This window comes from Acomys minous, assembly GCF_964271855.1.
Source record: "Acomys minous genome assembly, chromosome: 4".
NCBI classification, from domain to species: Eukaryota; Metazoa; Chordata; class Mammalia; order Rodentia; family Muridae; genus Acomys; species Acomys minous.
Genome location: NC_140486.1, coordinates 85,670,979 through 85,689,081, shown reverse-complemented (window position 1 = coordinate 85,689,081; position 18,103 = coordinate 85,670,979). Strand labels below are relative to the sequence as shown.

At 46.5% G+C, this 18,103-nt stretch overlaps 1 protein-coding gene across 1 annotated transcript in view; it reads right to left on the bottom strand.

The window, feature by feature from the left end:
- Positions 1 to 18,103, bottom strand: part of LOC311595705 (aldehyde oxidase 2-like) — an 82,479-nt gene that overhangs the window by 4,403 nt on the left and 59,973 nt on the right. The window contains exons 29-34 of the mRNA XM_084778670.1: positions 17,312 to 17,386; positions 16,009 to 16,061; positions 14,608 to 14,722; positions 10,356 to 10,421; positions 10,049 to 10,237; positions 6,046 to 6,213 (exon numbers count right to left, since the gene is read on the bottom strand). Of these exons, the coding sequence (XP_084634796.1) occupies positions 6,046 to 6,213; positions 10,049 to 10,237; positions 10,356 to 10,421; positions 14,608 to 14,722; positions 16,009 to 16,061; positions 17,312 to 17,386 (666 nt within the window). The remainder of the gene's footprint in view (positions 1 to 6,045; positions 6,214 to 10,048; positions 10,238 to 10,355; positions 10,422 to 14,607; positions 14,723 to 16,008; positions 16,062 to 17,311; positions 17,387 to 18,103) is intronic.

Here is an 18,103-nt window from a genome sequence, read left to right as displayed (position 1 = left end):
GTGATGCTTTCTGTGCTGTTCAACAAAAGAGAGAGCAAAGCCCTTTGCTAGAGACAGACACACAGAAAAATGACGTTTACTTGCTGAGGCATCTCACCAGCCTCTCAAATGACTTTTTCAAATGAATGGCTTTTTTTTCCACACAAGATACTGCTGCTGCAAGCAGCTGGGGAAAAGATCAACAGACCGAAGACAGGCAGATATTTTGAATTAGGACAGCCACCCTATCAGGACAGCACATGTCACGTTCATCATCGGTAAGATGGAGGCCATCATGAACTGAAAGAGAACCTCTGCACCCAGGGGCCTCTAGTTTGGTCTGCATCAGCAGTTCTTCTGATGCAGATCTCAGGGTAGGGTACTTTCCGTCTTTCTCTGAGACAGGGTCATGTACATAGCCCAGGCTTGCCTCAAACTCATTATGGCTTCACCTCCTGATCCCCCTGCCAGCAGGAGTTTTTAGGTTATACATATAATATATGTATATATATATATTTCTTATACATACATACACATTCAATAATAGTATTAGAAGGCTGGATGCAGTTCTAGGGCATACACCTGGCCTATGTGAAGACCTGCATCCCCTTGCCAGCCCTGCAACATCACGACATCAGCATCACCCGCACAATCACTAAAACAATGCCAGAGAAGACCGATTCCAATTTGGTAACAGCATGACCAATGTGTCAGGTGTCAGGTGCATCCTGGGCATCCATCTTTAAAGCAGAACCAGTTTTACAAGCTATGCGCCAAATGTGTGTCCGTGTGCATTACATGTCTATGCACGTGTCTCAGGAACCTAGGTTCAATGCTTGGAGGTGGGGGTGGGGGCTCTACCCTGAGAAGTCAGTACAGAGACACAGCATGTAGTCTGTTTCTGTCCTCTGGCTCAACGAATCCATGTGACTGAGGCATGCCCATACTGGGCTAAGGCCCTGCCAATTAGCTGTGGCCAGGATAGCAGCTAAACATGCTGGGGGCTGCATGTTTCTACTCGCTGATTATGTGCACCCCAAGAAATGGAATGCAGTCCTGTAGGACTGGCAGTACCAGCTCCTCTAGTGCAGTGAAATCTGAGCTGGTTATAGGATGAGGCTCCAGCACACTTCTTCATACTGAGCCAGCAGTGCGGGTGGACGGGGCACTGGGCAGGCACTGTGTTCTTACCTCCTCTGCTCCCCCATCTGGGAGGAAGGGGCTCCCTTTATTGAACTAAGCGGGTGACCCCTTTAACATTACTAAGGGTCACTGAGTCTAGGCATTGTGAGAAAAGAGTTGGCAGAGAACATGAGGTACCAGCATGGCAAGAGAGCAAGTCAGTGACCCCCTTGGGGTTTGCAGGTAAACGGTAAGCCTTGCAGAAACCAGGCCAGTCTTACAGGGAAGCAGGCCTTGTCTGGGCGGGTCTAGCTGTTGTAAACGGAGACTAGTCTAAGAGGAAAGGACTTTCCCCAGCGACTGTAGCGGTAGGGTAGGGAGGCTCCTCCGTGAGTGAGTCAGCACTCTCTCAAGGCTGCTATTCAAAATGTGGTGTGAACTAAAAGCCTATTTGCAAATTTGTTTCTAGGTGGAGTTGTTTGATTTTAGCTTCCTGGAAATGGAAACAATTTGCTAATCGGCCTTACTCGTGTTTCTTTTAGGCCATCCCATGGATCTCATCTTTTCTTCCTTTTTTTCTTTTTCCTGAGGCTAGGGATTGAGGTTAGGGTCCTGTGAGGCTAGGCAAGCACACCCCACATCCAGAGCCCTCATACAGATCATAGCTTTGCAACTATTTAATTTTTCCCCTCTACTGGTAATAACAAGGTCCCAAGTTTGCTCCCCATGCGCACACACAAAATAAAAAACAAGTAACAGAGCCACGCGTGGTGGCACATGCTTGTAGCCCCAGCACACAGGCACACTGTAAGTTCGAGGCCAGCCTGGTCTACAAAGCGAGTCCAGGACAGGCAAGGCTACATAGAGAAACCCTGTCTTGAAAAACCAATAAATAAATAAATTAAAAAATACATATATATAATGTATATATCAACAACAATAAACTTTTTGTTTTTTGTTATTTTTGAGACAGGGTTTCTCTGTGTTAGCCTTGGCTGTCCTAGACTCACTTTGTAGATCAGACTGGTCTTGAACTCTGCCTCCCGAGTGCCGGGATTAAAGGTGTGTGCTACCACGATGTCTGAGTTTGAGGACAGCCTGGTCTACAGATTGAGTTCTAGGACAACCAGGGATACACAGAAAAACTTTGGTTTTTTTTGTTTTGTTTTTAAAATCTTAAAATTCTTAACTGGGCGTGGTGGCACATGCCTTTAGTCCCAGCACTTAGGAGGCAGAGGCAGGCGGATCACTGTGAGTTCAAGACCAGTCTGATCTACAAAGTGAGTCTAGGACAGCCAAGGCTAACACAGAGAAACCCTGTCTCAAAAAACAAAACAAAAAAAGTCTTAAAATTCCCACTAGTTTACCCATGAAAATGTGGCTTTTAGTTGTAAGTTCCTGTTTGTTCTGGCCTTCGGAGGTCAGCTTGGTTTAATGTGGAAATACTGTTTCAGCCTTGTAGGAGAGGCATGTTTTGCAGGTCATTAACAGTTAGGGGTATTTAGGGAAAAACTTAACTCTAGTATTTACGGAGGGACTCGTATTTACCCAGTATTTTAACATGCATTATTTCATTTGATTCCAAGGGGAAAGTACTGAGCGTTTCACTGTCTTTTTTTTTTTTTTTTTTTTCTGTTTAAGGAAAAAAAAATCAGGTAAGTGGTTATTTCTTTCTGGGAGAGGAAGAGCTGCCTCTAATAAGCCTGCAATTTTACTTTTTGTTTTGTTGCTGTTGTTTGTTTTTGAGACAAGCTTTCTCTGTGTAGCCCTGGCTGTATTGGATTCATTTTTGTAGATTAGGCTGGCCTCGAACTCTCCTGCCTCTGCCTCCAGAGTGCTGGGGTTAAAGGTGTGGGCTACCATGCCTGGCTGCATTTTTACTTTTAATTTGGCTTGAATCGGCTCATTTCATTGGTGGAGATAACTTATAACATGGAGGACAACACTCTTCCCTGCCTCAGCACAAAATTATCCTAGATGACAGATTTATAGCCTGAGTACATTTGGGGAGATATGTAATTTTTGAGTTTTAACATGGATTTTTGAGTGATAGGCCATGGGAAAAGTATTTTCCCAACTCCAATTTCTAGGGAGGAAGGCTCAGAAGAAATCGTCCAACAATACTACTCAAATTCTTTCAAGAGATCATATCTGGCCTGGCTTCGTGGTGCAAGCCTTTAATCCCAGCACTTGGGAGGCAGAGGCAGGAGGATCTCTGTGAGTTCAAGGCCAGCTTGGTCTACAGAGAGAGTTCCAGGACAGCTAGAGCTGTTACACAGAGAAACCCTAACTAGAGAGAGAGAAGGGGGGGGGGGGAATCCAGAGATCATATCTGGCTTGGTTTGGTGGCGCAAGCCTTTAATCCCAGCACTTGGGAGGCGAAGGCAGGTAGATTGCTGTGAGTTTGAGGCCACCTTGGTCTACAAAGTGAGTCCAAGAAAGCCAAGAGGAACACAGAGAAACCCTATCTCAAAAAAAACAAAACAAAACAACAACAACAACAACAAAAAACAAAACAAAAAAAAAGAAAGAAAAAAGAGTTCAAGTCTGGGGCATGCTCATTTGTAAAGTGAGTTTACAAATAAGACGCGCTGTACATGTAAGCGTATACAAAGCAAAGCCTGGTTAAGGTGTGTCCACGGGGGCTTGGGAGAGGGCTCCGTGGATAAAGTTAGGGGCTCCCTAGCATGGATGCAACGCCAGGTGCAGCAGTGCACATCTGTGACCTCGGCGCTGGGGAGGCCGAGGCAGGAGGGTCTCAGGCTTCCTGGACAGCCAGTCCAGCCAATAGTTCTCCACATGTGGGGTACAACCCCTTTACGGGGGGGAAGTTGTGGAAAGATCCTTTCACAGGGATGGCCTAAGACCATTGGAAAACACAGACACTTACATTATGATTCATAACAAACAGTAGCAAAATTATAGTTATGAAGCAGCAATGAAAAGAATTGTTTGAAGCTGGGTGTGGTGGCACATGCCTTTAATCCCACACTTGGGAGCCAAGAGGAAGGCAGAGCGCTGTGAGTTTCAGGCCAGCCTGGTCTACAAAAAAAGTTCCAAGACAGCCAGGGCTATTACACAGAGAAACTGTATCTCGAAAAACCAAAAAGGGGGAAAAATGGGGGTCACCTCAACATGAGGAACTGCATTAAAAGGTTGCAGAATTAAGGATGTTGAGAACCACTGGTTTAGTTTGTCTGTCAGGGAGCTTTAGACCCCATGAGAGCACTATAATAATAATAATATCTGGAGGGGCAGCTCAGTGGTTAGAGTACTTGCTGCTCTTTCAGAGGACCAGAGTTTGGGTGACACCTTCGTGTCAGGTGACTCACAGGCTCACAACTGCCTGTGACTCCAGCTCCCGGGGATTCCGTGCTCTTTTCTGGGACACATGTGCAAGCACATACACACACAAATCAATCAATCAATCCTAAAAATGTAAGGTGGAGATCAATGAAGGAAGACACCCAGTATCAGCCTCTGGCCTCTACAAACAAGCACATAGGAGCATGCAAACTTTCACACAGACTCACATGAACACAAACACACACACACACACACATACACACACACACACACCCCAAACATCATCACAGTTATTTCTAGTTGAAATAGCTACTTGGTGGTTCACAACCATCTATAATGAGATCTCGTACCCTCTTCTGCCATGCAGGTGTACGCACAGATAAAGCACTCATCTATATAAATAAATAAATAAATAAATAAATAAATAAATAAATCTTTTTTAAAAATGAGCCTTACAAGGCTGGGTGGTGGTGGTGCACGCCTTTAATCCCAGCACTCAGAGGCCAGAGGCAGGCAGATCTCTGAGTTTGTAGGACAGCCTGTTCTACATAGTGAGTTTTAGGACAGCCATGTCTACACAAAGAAACCCTGTCTTAAAAAAATAAAAAAGAGCCGTACAATATCAAATATAGATTTTACTTACCATGAAGTGAGGTTTAGAAACCACTGACGAATATTTTAGAAAATTTGAAACTATTCTTACATTGACAAAATATCTGGTTGACGTGCATTTAAATAATTAGCAGGCAACTGGTGTCTACAGCGACATAGTGACGCGCTCTCAGCAGGGAATCATCAGACCTGGCAGAAAACGCTGTCTCACCCCACGTGTCTTGGAGCCCAGCTGCCCCTGAACAGTGAATAAGAGCCGCTACATGATTCACTTCTTCCCACCGTATGTGACAGCTGTGCCAAACACCCCGATTGCTAAAAACATTTCCAATTTGGAAATGCAGGAGTCTGTTTTCCAGAAGCCAGCCTGTGAGAAGACGGCCTCTGTCATGAGCCGTGGCGGTGGTGGCCGGCAAGCAGGGAAAATTCAGAGGCATTTGCTCACTCTGCTTCCATTCCAGACGAGGATGCTTATTATTGTAAAATGGGACACTGTTTTGAAGGTCACAGGTGCTTAAGCTTTTGGGTAAGAGACAACATGATCTTACAGTGGCCACGAGAAGAACAAGGCTGGGACAGTGCTATGCAGGAGCCTGGACCTGCAGGGTCCCTGCTCTGTGTTCAGGAGAGTGAGGTGACTGTCTGAACCACTGCTGGACAAATTCTCCTGACTCAGCCTTCTAGCTGCTGGGATTCCAAGCCTGTGCCACCACACCCAACTGTGTGATTTGCTCTCACTCCCCCTTCCTCCCCTCCCCCCCTCCCTACACCCCAGACAGGGTCTCTGTGTAGCCCTAGCTGTGCTAGACTGGCTTTGTAGATCAGACTGGCCTCGAACTCACAGCGATCTGCCTGCCTCTGCCTCCCAAGTGCTGGGATTAAAGGCGTGTGCCACCACGCCCTGACTTGGTGATTTGCTCTTATCACTTTATAGCTTGATCAACATGGGTTAGGTCATGAGCTGATGCAAGAAGCCGAAGGAGCAGGAAGGAGAGCTGAGCCTGTGGGAACAGAGCCACACCCTACCATGTCTGTGAACCGATCTGCACATGCCATCCGCACCCGCTCTGGGGTCGCTGGGCTCTTCACTGTGAAGTCCTCAGCTACGTCTCTCTGTCTGCGTGCTGCAGCCACCGCATCAGCAATGGCAAAAAACACAGATGACCCTAGGAACATCCCAGATTCCCCGAGGCCCTGCAAGAAAACATATTTTGTCTATTTTATTGTTTTTGTTTTTGTGTTTGTGTGTGTGGTTTTTGTTTTTTTGAGACAGGGTCTCACTTTGTGGCTCTGGGTGGCCTGAAGCTCACGAAGTAGACCAGGCTGAACATACAAAAATCACCTGTCCTGGCAATGCATTTGATTGAAAAGTTTCTATAGTAGAGAGCAAGCTACTTTGGGGACAGGGCCTCGTCTTGTTCAGCACTGTATCCCCAATCCCTGGCTTTCAGCCCTATAAATCACATCTCAAATATCTCAAATATTTCTCAACCAGCTTGTCGACCAAGGGAAACCCTGGAAATCTTTAAAAATTTAAAACCTTCTCGATCTTTAATTGTTAGGTATTTGCGAAGTATGTGTTTTATGGGAAAGGCATGCATGTGTGTTTACATGTACGTGTACGCACACACACACAGGAGCTGGACATATGTTTACATGTATGGGCACACACAAGGTGGACATGTGTTTCTGTGTGGTGAGGGAGGGCTGCCTTAATTGGAACAGTCAATGGTTTGAACTTGTCAACTTCAGGAGCAGAGCCGGGAGAGACTCCCCAGTATGACTCTGAGGCTGAGGGAAGCCGGGAACTTGTCTAGGTTTGCTTTCTACTGTTGGGATAAAACGGCATGATCCAAAGCTACCTGGGAAGGGTTTATGTGGTTTACAGATGCTGATCATGAAGGGAAGTCAGGGCACGAGTTCAAAGCAGGAACCTGGAGGCAGGAACTGAAGCCGAGGCCGCAGAGGGGCGCTGCTTACTGCTCGCTGGCTCCGCGGCTTGCTCAGCCTGCTTTCTTAGAGAACCCAGGACCACTTGCCCAGGTGTGGGACTGACCACAGTGGACCCTCCCACATCAATCCCCCCCCCTTTTTTTTAATTTAATTTTTTAGTTTTTTAGTTTCTCTGTGTTATCTTGGCAGTCCTAGGCTTGCTTTATTGTTTGTTTTTAGCGAGATCTTGCTTTGGAGCTTAGGCTGGCATTGACGTCATGATCCTCCTGCCTCTCCCTATTGCGTGCTGGGATTACAAGCATACCCACCATGCTGGTTGCTCTGCTGGAAACTCTGGACCCGGAGCTGTTCTCTGTGGGCGTTTGGCTGCCTCTGGCCTTCCTCTATCGGATGGCTTCTAGTCTAGCAAGAGTCTGAAGGCCTTGTTGATGCTCCTCCCTTTGATCTGAGATGGCATTGCCAACCCAAGTACACAAGCAATACTTAGGCTGGAGGGGGGTGGGGGGTGGGGATTCAGTTTGGAAATGATAAAAATCCTGCAGATATATTTTTTCTTGTTTCAGGGGAAAAAAAACCCAATTTACTCAAGAAAGAAAGAAAGAAAGGAAGGAAGGAAGGAAGGAAGGAAGAAAGAGCATGACTGTTTCTTGGTATGGTGGAGGAAAAAAGATTATTGTAGATAAAAGGGAGAGCACAGCCAGAGGCAGACACATCTGGGAGGGTCCAGAGTGAATATGACCCTGAGCCAGGCCATGTGAGGAGAGGGAAGGGGAAAGAGGGGAAAGGGAGAAGGGGAAAGGGGGAAGAGGGAAGGGATAGGAGACCAAGAGGCCAGGAGTGTAGAGGGTAGACCAAAGAGGACAGTAAACAAAATGACTGCATTATATAGGAAGGGCAGCTAGGGCAAGGGCAGCCCAGGCCCTCAGCTGGAGAAGTTTAAGGTAGGGGGCAGGGTATGCCAGCCATAGTCCTTTAACAGGTAGGGACTGAGGAATGCTGGGAGAACCTGGTGACCAGGTCTTCTTTGATATGTTAAATAGGCACCTAAGTTGTCCATTGTCCAGGGTTTGTGACCTTCCCACCTTCCAACTCCCAGCTAGAAGTTTCCCAAACGCTTTTAAGAAGACTTTTCGCCTCACTCCTTGTCGGAGTTTCCATCTGAGGTTTGCCATGGTCTGCGTAAAGCAGTGCAAACAACGCTGACCTTTATTTTAATTTGCTGCTCCTTTCCTTTAGTCATTAGCAAAGGTTGGCTGGTGTCTTTGCTTCCTGACACTATTGACATTTGAAGCCACATGACTATTTATTGTGGGGGCTGCCTTGCGTGCTGGAAGCTGGTTAGCCACACCCTTGGCCTCTTCCGAGCATTGCTGTAAAATCCGTCAAATTATTTAGCCTGAAATGAATCTAGATGTTATCTATCCCTCACTTGTGTGTGTGTGTGTGTGTCTGTCTGTCTGTCTGTCTTGGTTAGGGGTAGGAAATTCTCACCACAATTGGGACTGGCTGTTCTAGCTTCATTCCTGGGTTTGGCTGAGGATCCCAAGTCCCTCAGAGATGGGCAATTTACCTAAGAGCAAAGGAGGATGGTGGGCCACGGTGGGAACCCAGGTGATGTCACAGGTGCCAGGGGTATCATGTCGTCACTCTCATTTGTTCTTTTGGTTTTGTTTGTTTTCTGAGACATGGCTACCTTGTGCTGGTCTAGAACTCTCTGTATAGCTCAAGCAGGCCTTAGCTTACCCTGAGATTACTGATTTGAGCCACCACACCAGCTCAATATTGCATTCTTCCTCCACCCCCTCCATTTATGGTGTATGAGTGTGGGTGCATATGTGTGGGCGTATGTGTGTGGAGGCATGTATGCAATGTGTTGGGGTGCATGTGTCCATGTGTGCATGTGTGGGAGTGCATGTATGTGGAGGCATGTATGCAATGTGTTGGGGTGCATGTGTCCATGTGTGGGAGTGCATGTGTGTGGAGGCATGTATGCATGTGTATGGGTGCATGTGTGGGGGCGCATGTGTGTGGAAGCATGTATGCATGTGTATGGATGCGTGGGTGCATGTGTCCATGTGTGTGGGTGCATGTGTGCAAGTGCATATGTGCATGTGTCCATGGGTGTAGGTGCATGTGTACGTTGTATGTGTGCATGTGTGTGTATGAGGCCAGAGGACATCCTGGAATTACCATCCTTGGAATCATTCTCTTCCTCCCTTGAGGAAGAGTCTCTCACTGGCTTGGTGTTCACCAATTAGGCTAGACCAACTGGCCAGAAAGCCCCAGAGATCCGCCTGCCTCTCCCTCTCAAGTGCTGGGATTATAGGTGTGCACACTGCACCTGGCTTATGCCCAGAATTTCTGTGTGGGTTCTGAGGATCGAACCCATGCTCTTGTGCTTTCGGGTAAGCGCTTTAGTGACGGAGCTGGGGCCGTTCCTCCAGACCCTGATGTACTCTCAGTTCTTAGATGAGAGCTGGGCATGGTGGCCCACACTTGTCATCCCAGCCCTAGGGAGGTAGAGACTGCAAGATCAGGAGTTCGAGGTTATCCTTGCCTACACAGTGAATCTGACGTAATTCTGGTCTCCAAAAGATCCATCTAAAACAAAAACCAAAAACCAAAAACAAAAGAGAAATAGACAACTGGGTGACAGTGGCGCACGCCTTTAATCCCAGCACTCGGGAGGCAGAGGCAGGTGGATCTCTGTGAGTTTGAGGCCAGCCAAGGCCACACAGAAAATTCTATCTTGAAACACCCCCCCCAAAAAAAAATAAAAGAAAAATAAAAATGGAAAAAAGAAAGAAAGTAATAGACAAAGTTTTAAAATAAAACTGTTATTCTCTCAGAAAAGCCCAAGCTTTTCTATAAATTTCAGGGAGAGAAGGTATTGATGAAACCAGGGCCCAGGATTGTTCTGGGAGGCATTTCTCTTTCCTGGACCCCAGTTTTTCCTGGGTGGTTGATCTCCAAGGGGCCTGGTCCAGATAAGTAGGAGCATTTGTGTGGCGGTGTTTGCTGGCTGTGCTCTCTGGGCTGCTAGAGTGTGGAGAGACCGGTGTATGTGCTTGCTTACCTTGGACGAGTAGATGGTGAGCGGAGTCCGAGACGATGGCAGCAGGGACACATTAAACTGCTCAGGGACATCCGTGACCGTTGGGATTTTGTATTCGTTTGGGCTCCGAGAGTACAGGACGCCCTCTGGAGAGTAGTGTAGCTCTTCAGTGGTATAAAGGCCCATTCCTTGAATAAATGCACCTTCTATCTGAAGGGGGCGGGAAGGACAATTTTAAGCCTTGTGGCAATGTCTCCTTGTGAGAAGGTTTTATTTACCCCTCAACCACCCTTAGGAAGGGTTTCCACTCAGGAAGGCCAGCACCTACCTGCCCAATATCAATGGCTGGATTCAGGCTGCAGCACGCATCCATAACAATGTCTGTTCTGATTTTCTGAGACAGATAAAAATGACCTCATTAGCCAGGCATGGTGGCGCTCACCTGTAATCCCAGCACTTGGGGAGGCAGAGGCAGGCAGATCTCTGTGAGTTCGAGGTCAGTCTGGTCTACAAAGCAACCCAAGATAGCCAGGGCTACGCAGAGAAACCCTGTCTCAGAAAACAAAACAAAACACCTTTAACCGCAGCACTTGGGAGGCAGAGGCAGGTAAATCACTGTGCTGTGACATACATGTCACCTCCCCCTCAATAAAGACATGAAATCCAAAGAGTTTCTTGCTATTCCAGAACCACTGTCCTGAATCTTTTTTTTCCTTAGTTTTTCTTTTTTAATATTTATTTATTTATTATTGTGTGTAGAGTGTTCTTCCTGCATGTACACCTGCAGGCCAGAAGAGGGCATCAGATCACATTACAGATGGTTGTAAACCACCATGCAGCTGCTGGTAATTGAACTCAGGACCTTCGGAAGAACAGGCAGCGCTCTTAGCCACTGAGCCATCTCTCCAGCCCTTTTTCTTAGTTTATCAAGACAGGGTTTCTCAGTGTAGCCTGGACTGTCCTGGACTTGCTTTGTAGACCAGGCTGGCCTCGAATTCACAGAGATCCACCTGCCTCTGTTTCCCCGTGTGCTGGGATTAAAGGCATGTGCCACCACCTCAAGGCACTGTCCTGAATCTCATCAGTGATAGAGTTGGGAAGACACCTGAGAACTTTCACATGGAGAGCTGGGCCTGGCAACAGTCTGGAAGATCTTCTGTGTTTTTTTTGTTTTGACTCCTGCTAAGTGACTCCAAAGTCCAGGGCAGGTTGTCGTGTGTGAGTGAGTCACCTGGTAAATGATTGAGCCTGGCCATTTCACCTGATTCTTTCCCTGGCTTCAATGCTCTAGAAGAATTCAGGAGTGTACCCTGCTGCAGGAGGCCTTGCTGCCAGTTTGTTGAGAAAATCATCCAGTACCTAGAGTGTGTAAGTTTAGGGGCTTTCGAGATTCAAGGGTAAGTATTGAGGCCAACTCTGAGTCTCAGACTCTGGCTCTGCTTCCTTCTCTGGGAAACAGTGAAATGATCTGGCCCTTCTGTTTTGGCATGCTGTGTGTGTATGTGTGTGTGTGTGCGCGCGCGCACACGCCTCAGAAAGCACACTGTTAAGTGTCTCTGGCCTATGTCAGGAATACCTCTGGGCTAGCTCAGGCTATTTCAGGAATACCTCTGGGCTAGCTCAGGCTATTTCAGGAATACCTTTGGGCTAGCTCAGGCTATTTCAGGAATACCTCTGGGCTAGCTCAGGCTATTTCAGGAATACCTCTGGGCTAGCTCAGGCTATTTCAGGAATACCTCCAGACTTCCCTTTGCCCACCATTCATCAGTATTTTTTTAAAATTTACTTACTTACTTTTTTCTTTTTTTTAAGATTTATTTATTATTTATACAGTGTTCTGCCCACCACAAGAAGGCACCAGATCTCATTACAGGTGGTTGTGAGCCACCATGTGGTTGCTGGGAATTGAACTCGGGACCTTCGGAAGAACAGATGGTGCTCTTAACCTAACCTCTGAACCATCTCTCCAGCACCCATTCATCATTATTTATTCTGGTAACATATGTCTCTGTTTAGGCTTACTACCTCAGCTCTTCTCTAGTCTTTGCATTGCAAATCCCTTCCTTCCTTTCTTCTCTCCCCATTTCTTTCCTTTCTTCCTTACTTCCTTGGAACAGGTTCTCCTGTAACTCAGGCTGGCCCAGAGCTTGCCTGTAAATGGCCTTCTCAAACCCTCTGCCTTGTACCTTTAAAGAGCTAGGACTACAGTCATGGAACACCACACCTGATGATGCTGGGATCAATATGCAACCCACGGCTTCCTTCATGATAGGCAAATATTTTATCAACTGGCACTGCCTGCTCAGCCCTTCTCTCTGTAGCATTTGAAACGGAGTCTTGACATGTAGTCCAGGCCAGCTTTGAACTTGTGGTGCTCCGGCCTCAGCTGCTCAAGTGCTGGGATTACAGGTGTTTTCCACCATAGCCTATTGGTCTCTCAGGCCCTAGAACCAGCCTTCTTTCTCAGCCTGGGTAGGAAATGAGGCTGGAGACACCTCAGCACTCCCCGATGTCCATTTACCTTGACACTTAGCCAGGTTTGTGCTGTGGGTGTGGGATGGGGGAAAGGGACGGCAATAGCGTGGATAGAAGCCTTTGCTTGCCAGCCACAGACATCTCCCAATGACAGGCAGTGCATCACAGAACCGGCCACAGTGGGCCAGCCATTTAGTGTCTTTGAATAGAATAAACTATTTTAAGGGATCAACATTATATTGAAAATGTTGGATCCTAATTACACATATAAACTAGAAGGCACCGAAAATACTTTTTTTTTTTTTTTTTAAGGAAAAGACCAAATTTTAACTTTTCTGAGACCATGAATTTTGGAAGACTTCTGTGTTTGTTTCTTTAGGGATTTACTTTAAAGCCCTTAGGTAGAGTTGACAGATAACAAGAATTGTGTGGGACGTATTTCTGCTGGGTACATATTTGTTCTTTACTTGAAATTCAAGTTTAATTAGCTAACCCATGTTTTTATTTGCTAAATTTGGCAACACATCTGTCAGTATGGAGGGTCTTATGACTAGCTTGTCACCAAAGCCAGTTTCTCACTAAGATGGAGCCTCAGGAATGCAAAAACACTGATGCCCGGGCCTTGAGGGGAGCCTGAAGCAGGCCCCAGGTTGATAGCCACAGGGCGGCTGCGCAAATATCACGATCTGTGTGTGCTTCAGTGTGCAAAACACCAGGGGACAGAGTCTAAAACTAGGCACGAACAGTCCGTGATCATGGGAGCTTTCCTCTTAAAAGTGATCTCAAATACGAATGGAGCCACAGAGGGCGGCCTGCTGGCTCAGCAGTTAAAGGTGCTTGCTGTGAGGCCTGACAACCTGAGTTTGCGCCCTGGGACCCAGGTTCTAGGAGGAGTGAGTCATCCCCCACAACTTGTCTTCTGATCTCCACATGTGCCATATGGTATGCCCCACCCCCAGGAAAAACGGGTAAAAACGTGTTGCCGTAATATTAATGTCTCCTACAGAGAAGCCTGAAGGAAGTAGGAGGGCAGTTCTTTCCACACATCCTTCATGCACTGTGGTCTTCAAGCAATCTTATTCACGGGCTGGGGGTGTGGTTAGGTCGGTAGAGCACCTGCCTAGCATGCACAAGGCTCCAAGGGTGATCTCTTGCCCCTGCATATACTGGTTAGGGCTACATGTGCTTATAAGCCCAGCATCTGATAGATGGAATCAGGAAGATCGGAAGTTCAAGGTTATCTTTGACTATATAGTGAGTTCAAGGGCAGCCTGAGTCACCTAAGATGCTGCCTCAGAAAATATTATTTTTCTTCATAATATTGATGTGGGAAAATAAGTCTTTTTTTGAGACAAGGTTTCTCTGTGTAACCTTGGCTGTCTTAGACTTCCTCTGTAGACCGGACATCCACTTGCTTCTGCCTCCCGAGGGCTCAGCTGGCCAGATACCACCATTACAAATTTCCTAATGTAAACTACACTCTGGCTATATTTTATTCTCTGGCTCCACAATGGTATCTGAAGTATAGCTCACAGGTTTATCATTCATGGTGCAAGCTGCCAACTTTGGCTAGACATGCTCCCTGTGTTCAGTAGGTGGCTTCTTCCTGACCAATGGCAGGCACAACATTCTTTTCAGACCCCGCCCCGCCCCACCCGCCCCGCCCACCCCACCCCACCCGCCCCTCCCTGCCCCACCCAGCCCACCCCACCACACTCCATCCCGGTCTGTTCCTCCATCCTGCCCTTGGGATAATGACTATGTCTGAAGATCAGCAGCTCTGGTAAATGATCTCGCCCTTTAGACGTCTCTCCTTGAGGAATTAAAATCTGCTTCTAAATAAAGCTTTGGAAAGTGACTTTGTCCTCTGAATTGAAACAATAGCTTTAACACATTAGTTACACTCAGCCTGTCACAGTCATTCCTTTTTTACTACAATATTATTATTTTATGTGACAATTCTAAGAGAAGACTGGATCTCTTGAAATCCCCCTGGGCCTGAAAGAATTCTCTTCTCCTTTGCGTATTACACAATCATGCGGGCCGCTCTCTGCACGGTGCAGTTGGGATGCTGAGCTAACTTGTTGAGGGCAGTGTTGACTTACCTTGTGAGCACCTGTCAGGCAGTCAATTTCAACCTCAGAACACGCAGCTCCATAGACATAGTAAGGGAATGGCTCCCCCTCCCCCTTCTCCCAGTCCATGAAGGCCTTGTAGCCCCTGAGGGAACAAAGTCCTTTAGATGGGGGCGGCGGGGACGGGGGATGCAAACAATGTCTGTACATTTAAAATATTACCATAATTTTACAATAGCACTTCAGCTGGCTGATGGCTGATGCTCATTTCAACTAGTTTTTTTTTTTTAAAGCTCATTTCAATTTTTTGTTTGTTTGTTTTTGTTTGTTTTTTTGGTTTTTCGAGACAGGGTTTCTCTGTGTAGGCTTGGTTGCTCTCAAATTTAAAAAATAAAAAGCACATTTAAGCTGTTCCCTTGTATTCACCTCAATGATTGTCTGCCCCTGTTCTAAAGAGGATGAGAATTTCTGTTTGTGTATGCCTGTGTAGTTTGGTGGTTTATTTGGCTTTTGTTGTTGTTGTTGTTGTTTTGGTTTTTTTGTTTTGTTTTGTTTTGTTTTTGTTTTTGAGACAGGGTTTCAACTCACAGAGCTCCGCCTGCGTGTGCCTCCCGAGTGCTGGGATTATAGGTGTGTGCCACTGAGCCAGGCTTATTTGGTTAAATGTAACAGTCGTGCCATAGCCTTCTTGAGTTTGATAGTCAGCTCTTTTCTCTTTGCTTTATGTGTTGCATTAACATGAGTGTATTGAGATGCCTCCTCACTGGTCAACATTGTGTATATGAAAACAAGGGATTTTGCCCCACCCTCAAGAACCTGCTTTAAGGGAGAAAGGCTTTATACTAAAAGACGGGAGATGGGTAAAGTTGAGTGACAAGCAGTTCTGGTGATGATATCTACTCACCACTCACAATAAAGCAAGTAAGGGCTGAGAGTGTAGCTCAGTGGTAGAGTACTTGCCTACCATGCAAAACATCTTAGGTTCAATCCCCAACACCAGAATAAACAAACAAACAAACAAACAAATGTAAATAATAGCAGATAAACCAGAGTGTCTTTAACCCTGTGTGAGTTACTAATTGTTTAACTTTTTTTTTTTTTTTTTTTTTTTTGTCTTTCGAGACAGGGTTTCTCTGTGTAGCCTTGGCTGTCCTGGACTCATTTTGTAGACCAGGCTGGCCTCGAACTCACAGCGATCCGCCTGCCTCTGCCTCCCGAGGGCTGGGATTAAAGGCATGTGCCACCACGCCCAACAACTTTAAAAAAAAAAATACCACTCAGAGGGTTATGTTGAATAACATAATTTGGGGCCTAGAACAGACTCCCATAATTATATAATACAATCTTATTTATCATTGCAGACTAAGGCCCAAAGCAACTAGATAACTTCGTATATTTTTAGCTAAGCCAAGATATTGTCTTGAGTTTTACCTGAAGTATCCAGTGGCTGAAAGGCTGATTCTTTGTTCAAACGCTGCTTCTATCTGTGGAATGGTCATATTTGAGAGAGATTAAACATGGAACAGGCCTCTGATCCCAGCACTTGAGAGGCAGAGGCAAGCAGATCTTTGTGAGTTCGAGGCTAGCCTGGTATACTGTGCTAGTTCTAGGACACCCAAACCTACACAGAGAAACCTCGTCTCAAAAAAACTGAGAAAGAGAGAGAGAGAGAGAGAGAGAGAGAGAGAGAGAGAGAGAGAGAGATTAAATAGATATATACTTGTTAGGTGAAATGCATATAAAACTCAACACCTGCCCCCTTGGTGCAGAGTTGTGTTCCAACTGTACTCATCAAAGCTTTTTTCTCTCAGCTGGCATACTTGCCATTTTCTCTGATCGAGTTTAAAAGTCTAGAGTAAAGGCCAGGTGTGGTGGCACACGCCTTTAATCCCAGCACTCGGGGGGCGGGGTGTGTGGGGTGTGGGCAGGTGGATCGCTGTAAGTTCGAGGCCAGCCTGGTCTACAAAGCGATTCCGGGACAGCCAAGATTAACACAGAGAGACCCTGTCTTGAAAAACCAAAAATCAACCAACCAACTAAACAAACAGAAAAACAACAGGTTTGTGCTTAATTTTTTGTTTGTTTGTTTTTTGAAACAGGGTTTCTCTTGTAGTCCTGGCTGTCCTGGACTTGCTTTGTAGACCGGTCTTGCCTTGAACTCAGAGATCTGCCTGCCTCTACCTTCCGAGTGCTGGGATTAAAGGCATGTGCCGCCACACCTGGCTTTGGGCTTAATTATTAAGTGCCAACAATATAAGGTGTGTGTGTGTGTGAGAGAGAGGAGAGAGAGAGAGAGAGAGAGAGAGAGAGAGAGAGAGAGAGAGAGAGAGAGAGAGAGAGAGAATAATTTATTAAAGTGTAGGATATTGGGAAGTTAGGCTAAAAGAGTCATTTCCTTTGAGACATATCAGTTCTCTTCCCCGCCCAAAATATCTGTGTTCTGAGTGGCTTGCGGAGGCTCTTTCCTTCATCCTCTTTCCATAAACAGAGCGGGCTTCTGGGTATGCCTCATATACACTGTTTCCTTTCCTCTACCCAGAGATTTGCCCTTGCCTGTGTGTGATCTCCACACACCCCCGGAGCACATCCTCTCAACACTAACAGAAACCCAGGCTCCCGGAGAACTTCCCAAGGCTGCGGATCTAGAGACGCAGAGAACCAGTTTCAGTGTGGGCGGCTGCTCGCTGCTGTGGCGCCCACTGTCTCACATACAGTAACAACGAGGAACACTTACCCAGTCTCTCCATGTCCCTTCTGGGTTTTTCCTCATGATGGGCTCAAGACGTTTGAGAAGGATCTGACAGGCATTCTTGGAGAAATAAAGAAGAAAGCCTTGTGGTTAGGACTTGTGGCGGAGGACCCTCAGCGGCCACAGGGCAGCACGCATTCACAGAGCACCAGTGCCTGTACTCTGGGAACAGAAGATAATACAGCCCCGACCTTTGAGGCTGGCATCAATTGTAGGGCTTGCTCTCCACTTCTTGATTCATTTCCTATGAAAATACCCCAAATTTCTACTCTCAGATCCTCTTTCGCAAAATATCCAGGCTTTACTTCCCTCTTTTCTTTATTTAACGGCATCTTTGAACTTTACTTTGCGCTTTCCAGTTATTAAAATAAATAGCATAGCTGGGCGGGGTGGTGCATGCCTTTAATCCCAGCACTTGGAAAGGCAGAGGCCGGTGGATTGCTGTGAGTTCGAGACCAGCCTGGTCTACAAAGGGAGTCTAGAACAGCCAAGGCTACACAGAGAAACCTTGTTTCGAAAAACCGAAAACACTCAAAGAAACCAAAAAAAAACCTAGATGCTCTAACCCCTAGCTAAGCTGGCAACTCCATCCTGCCCGGCCTGCTTCTCTCTTACGTTAAAGCCTACCCCAGATGGATTTGAGCATTTTCATACATTTGCTCTGAGAAAAACCCAGTAGTTTTTGTCCTCTCTCAGAAGTGCTCTCACATAGCTAAGACTGGCATGAAGGCAATTCTTGTGGCAGTTAGAGTCGTCAGCGGGAGTACGCGTTCCCAC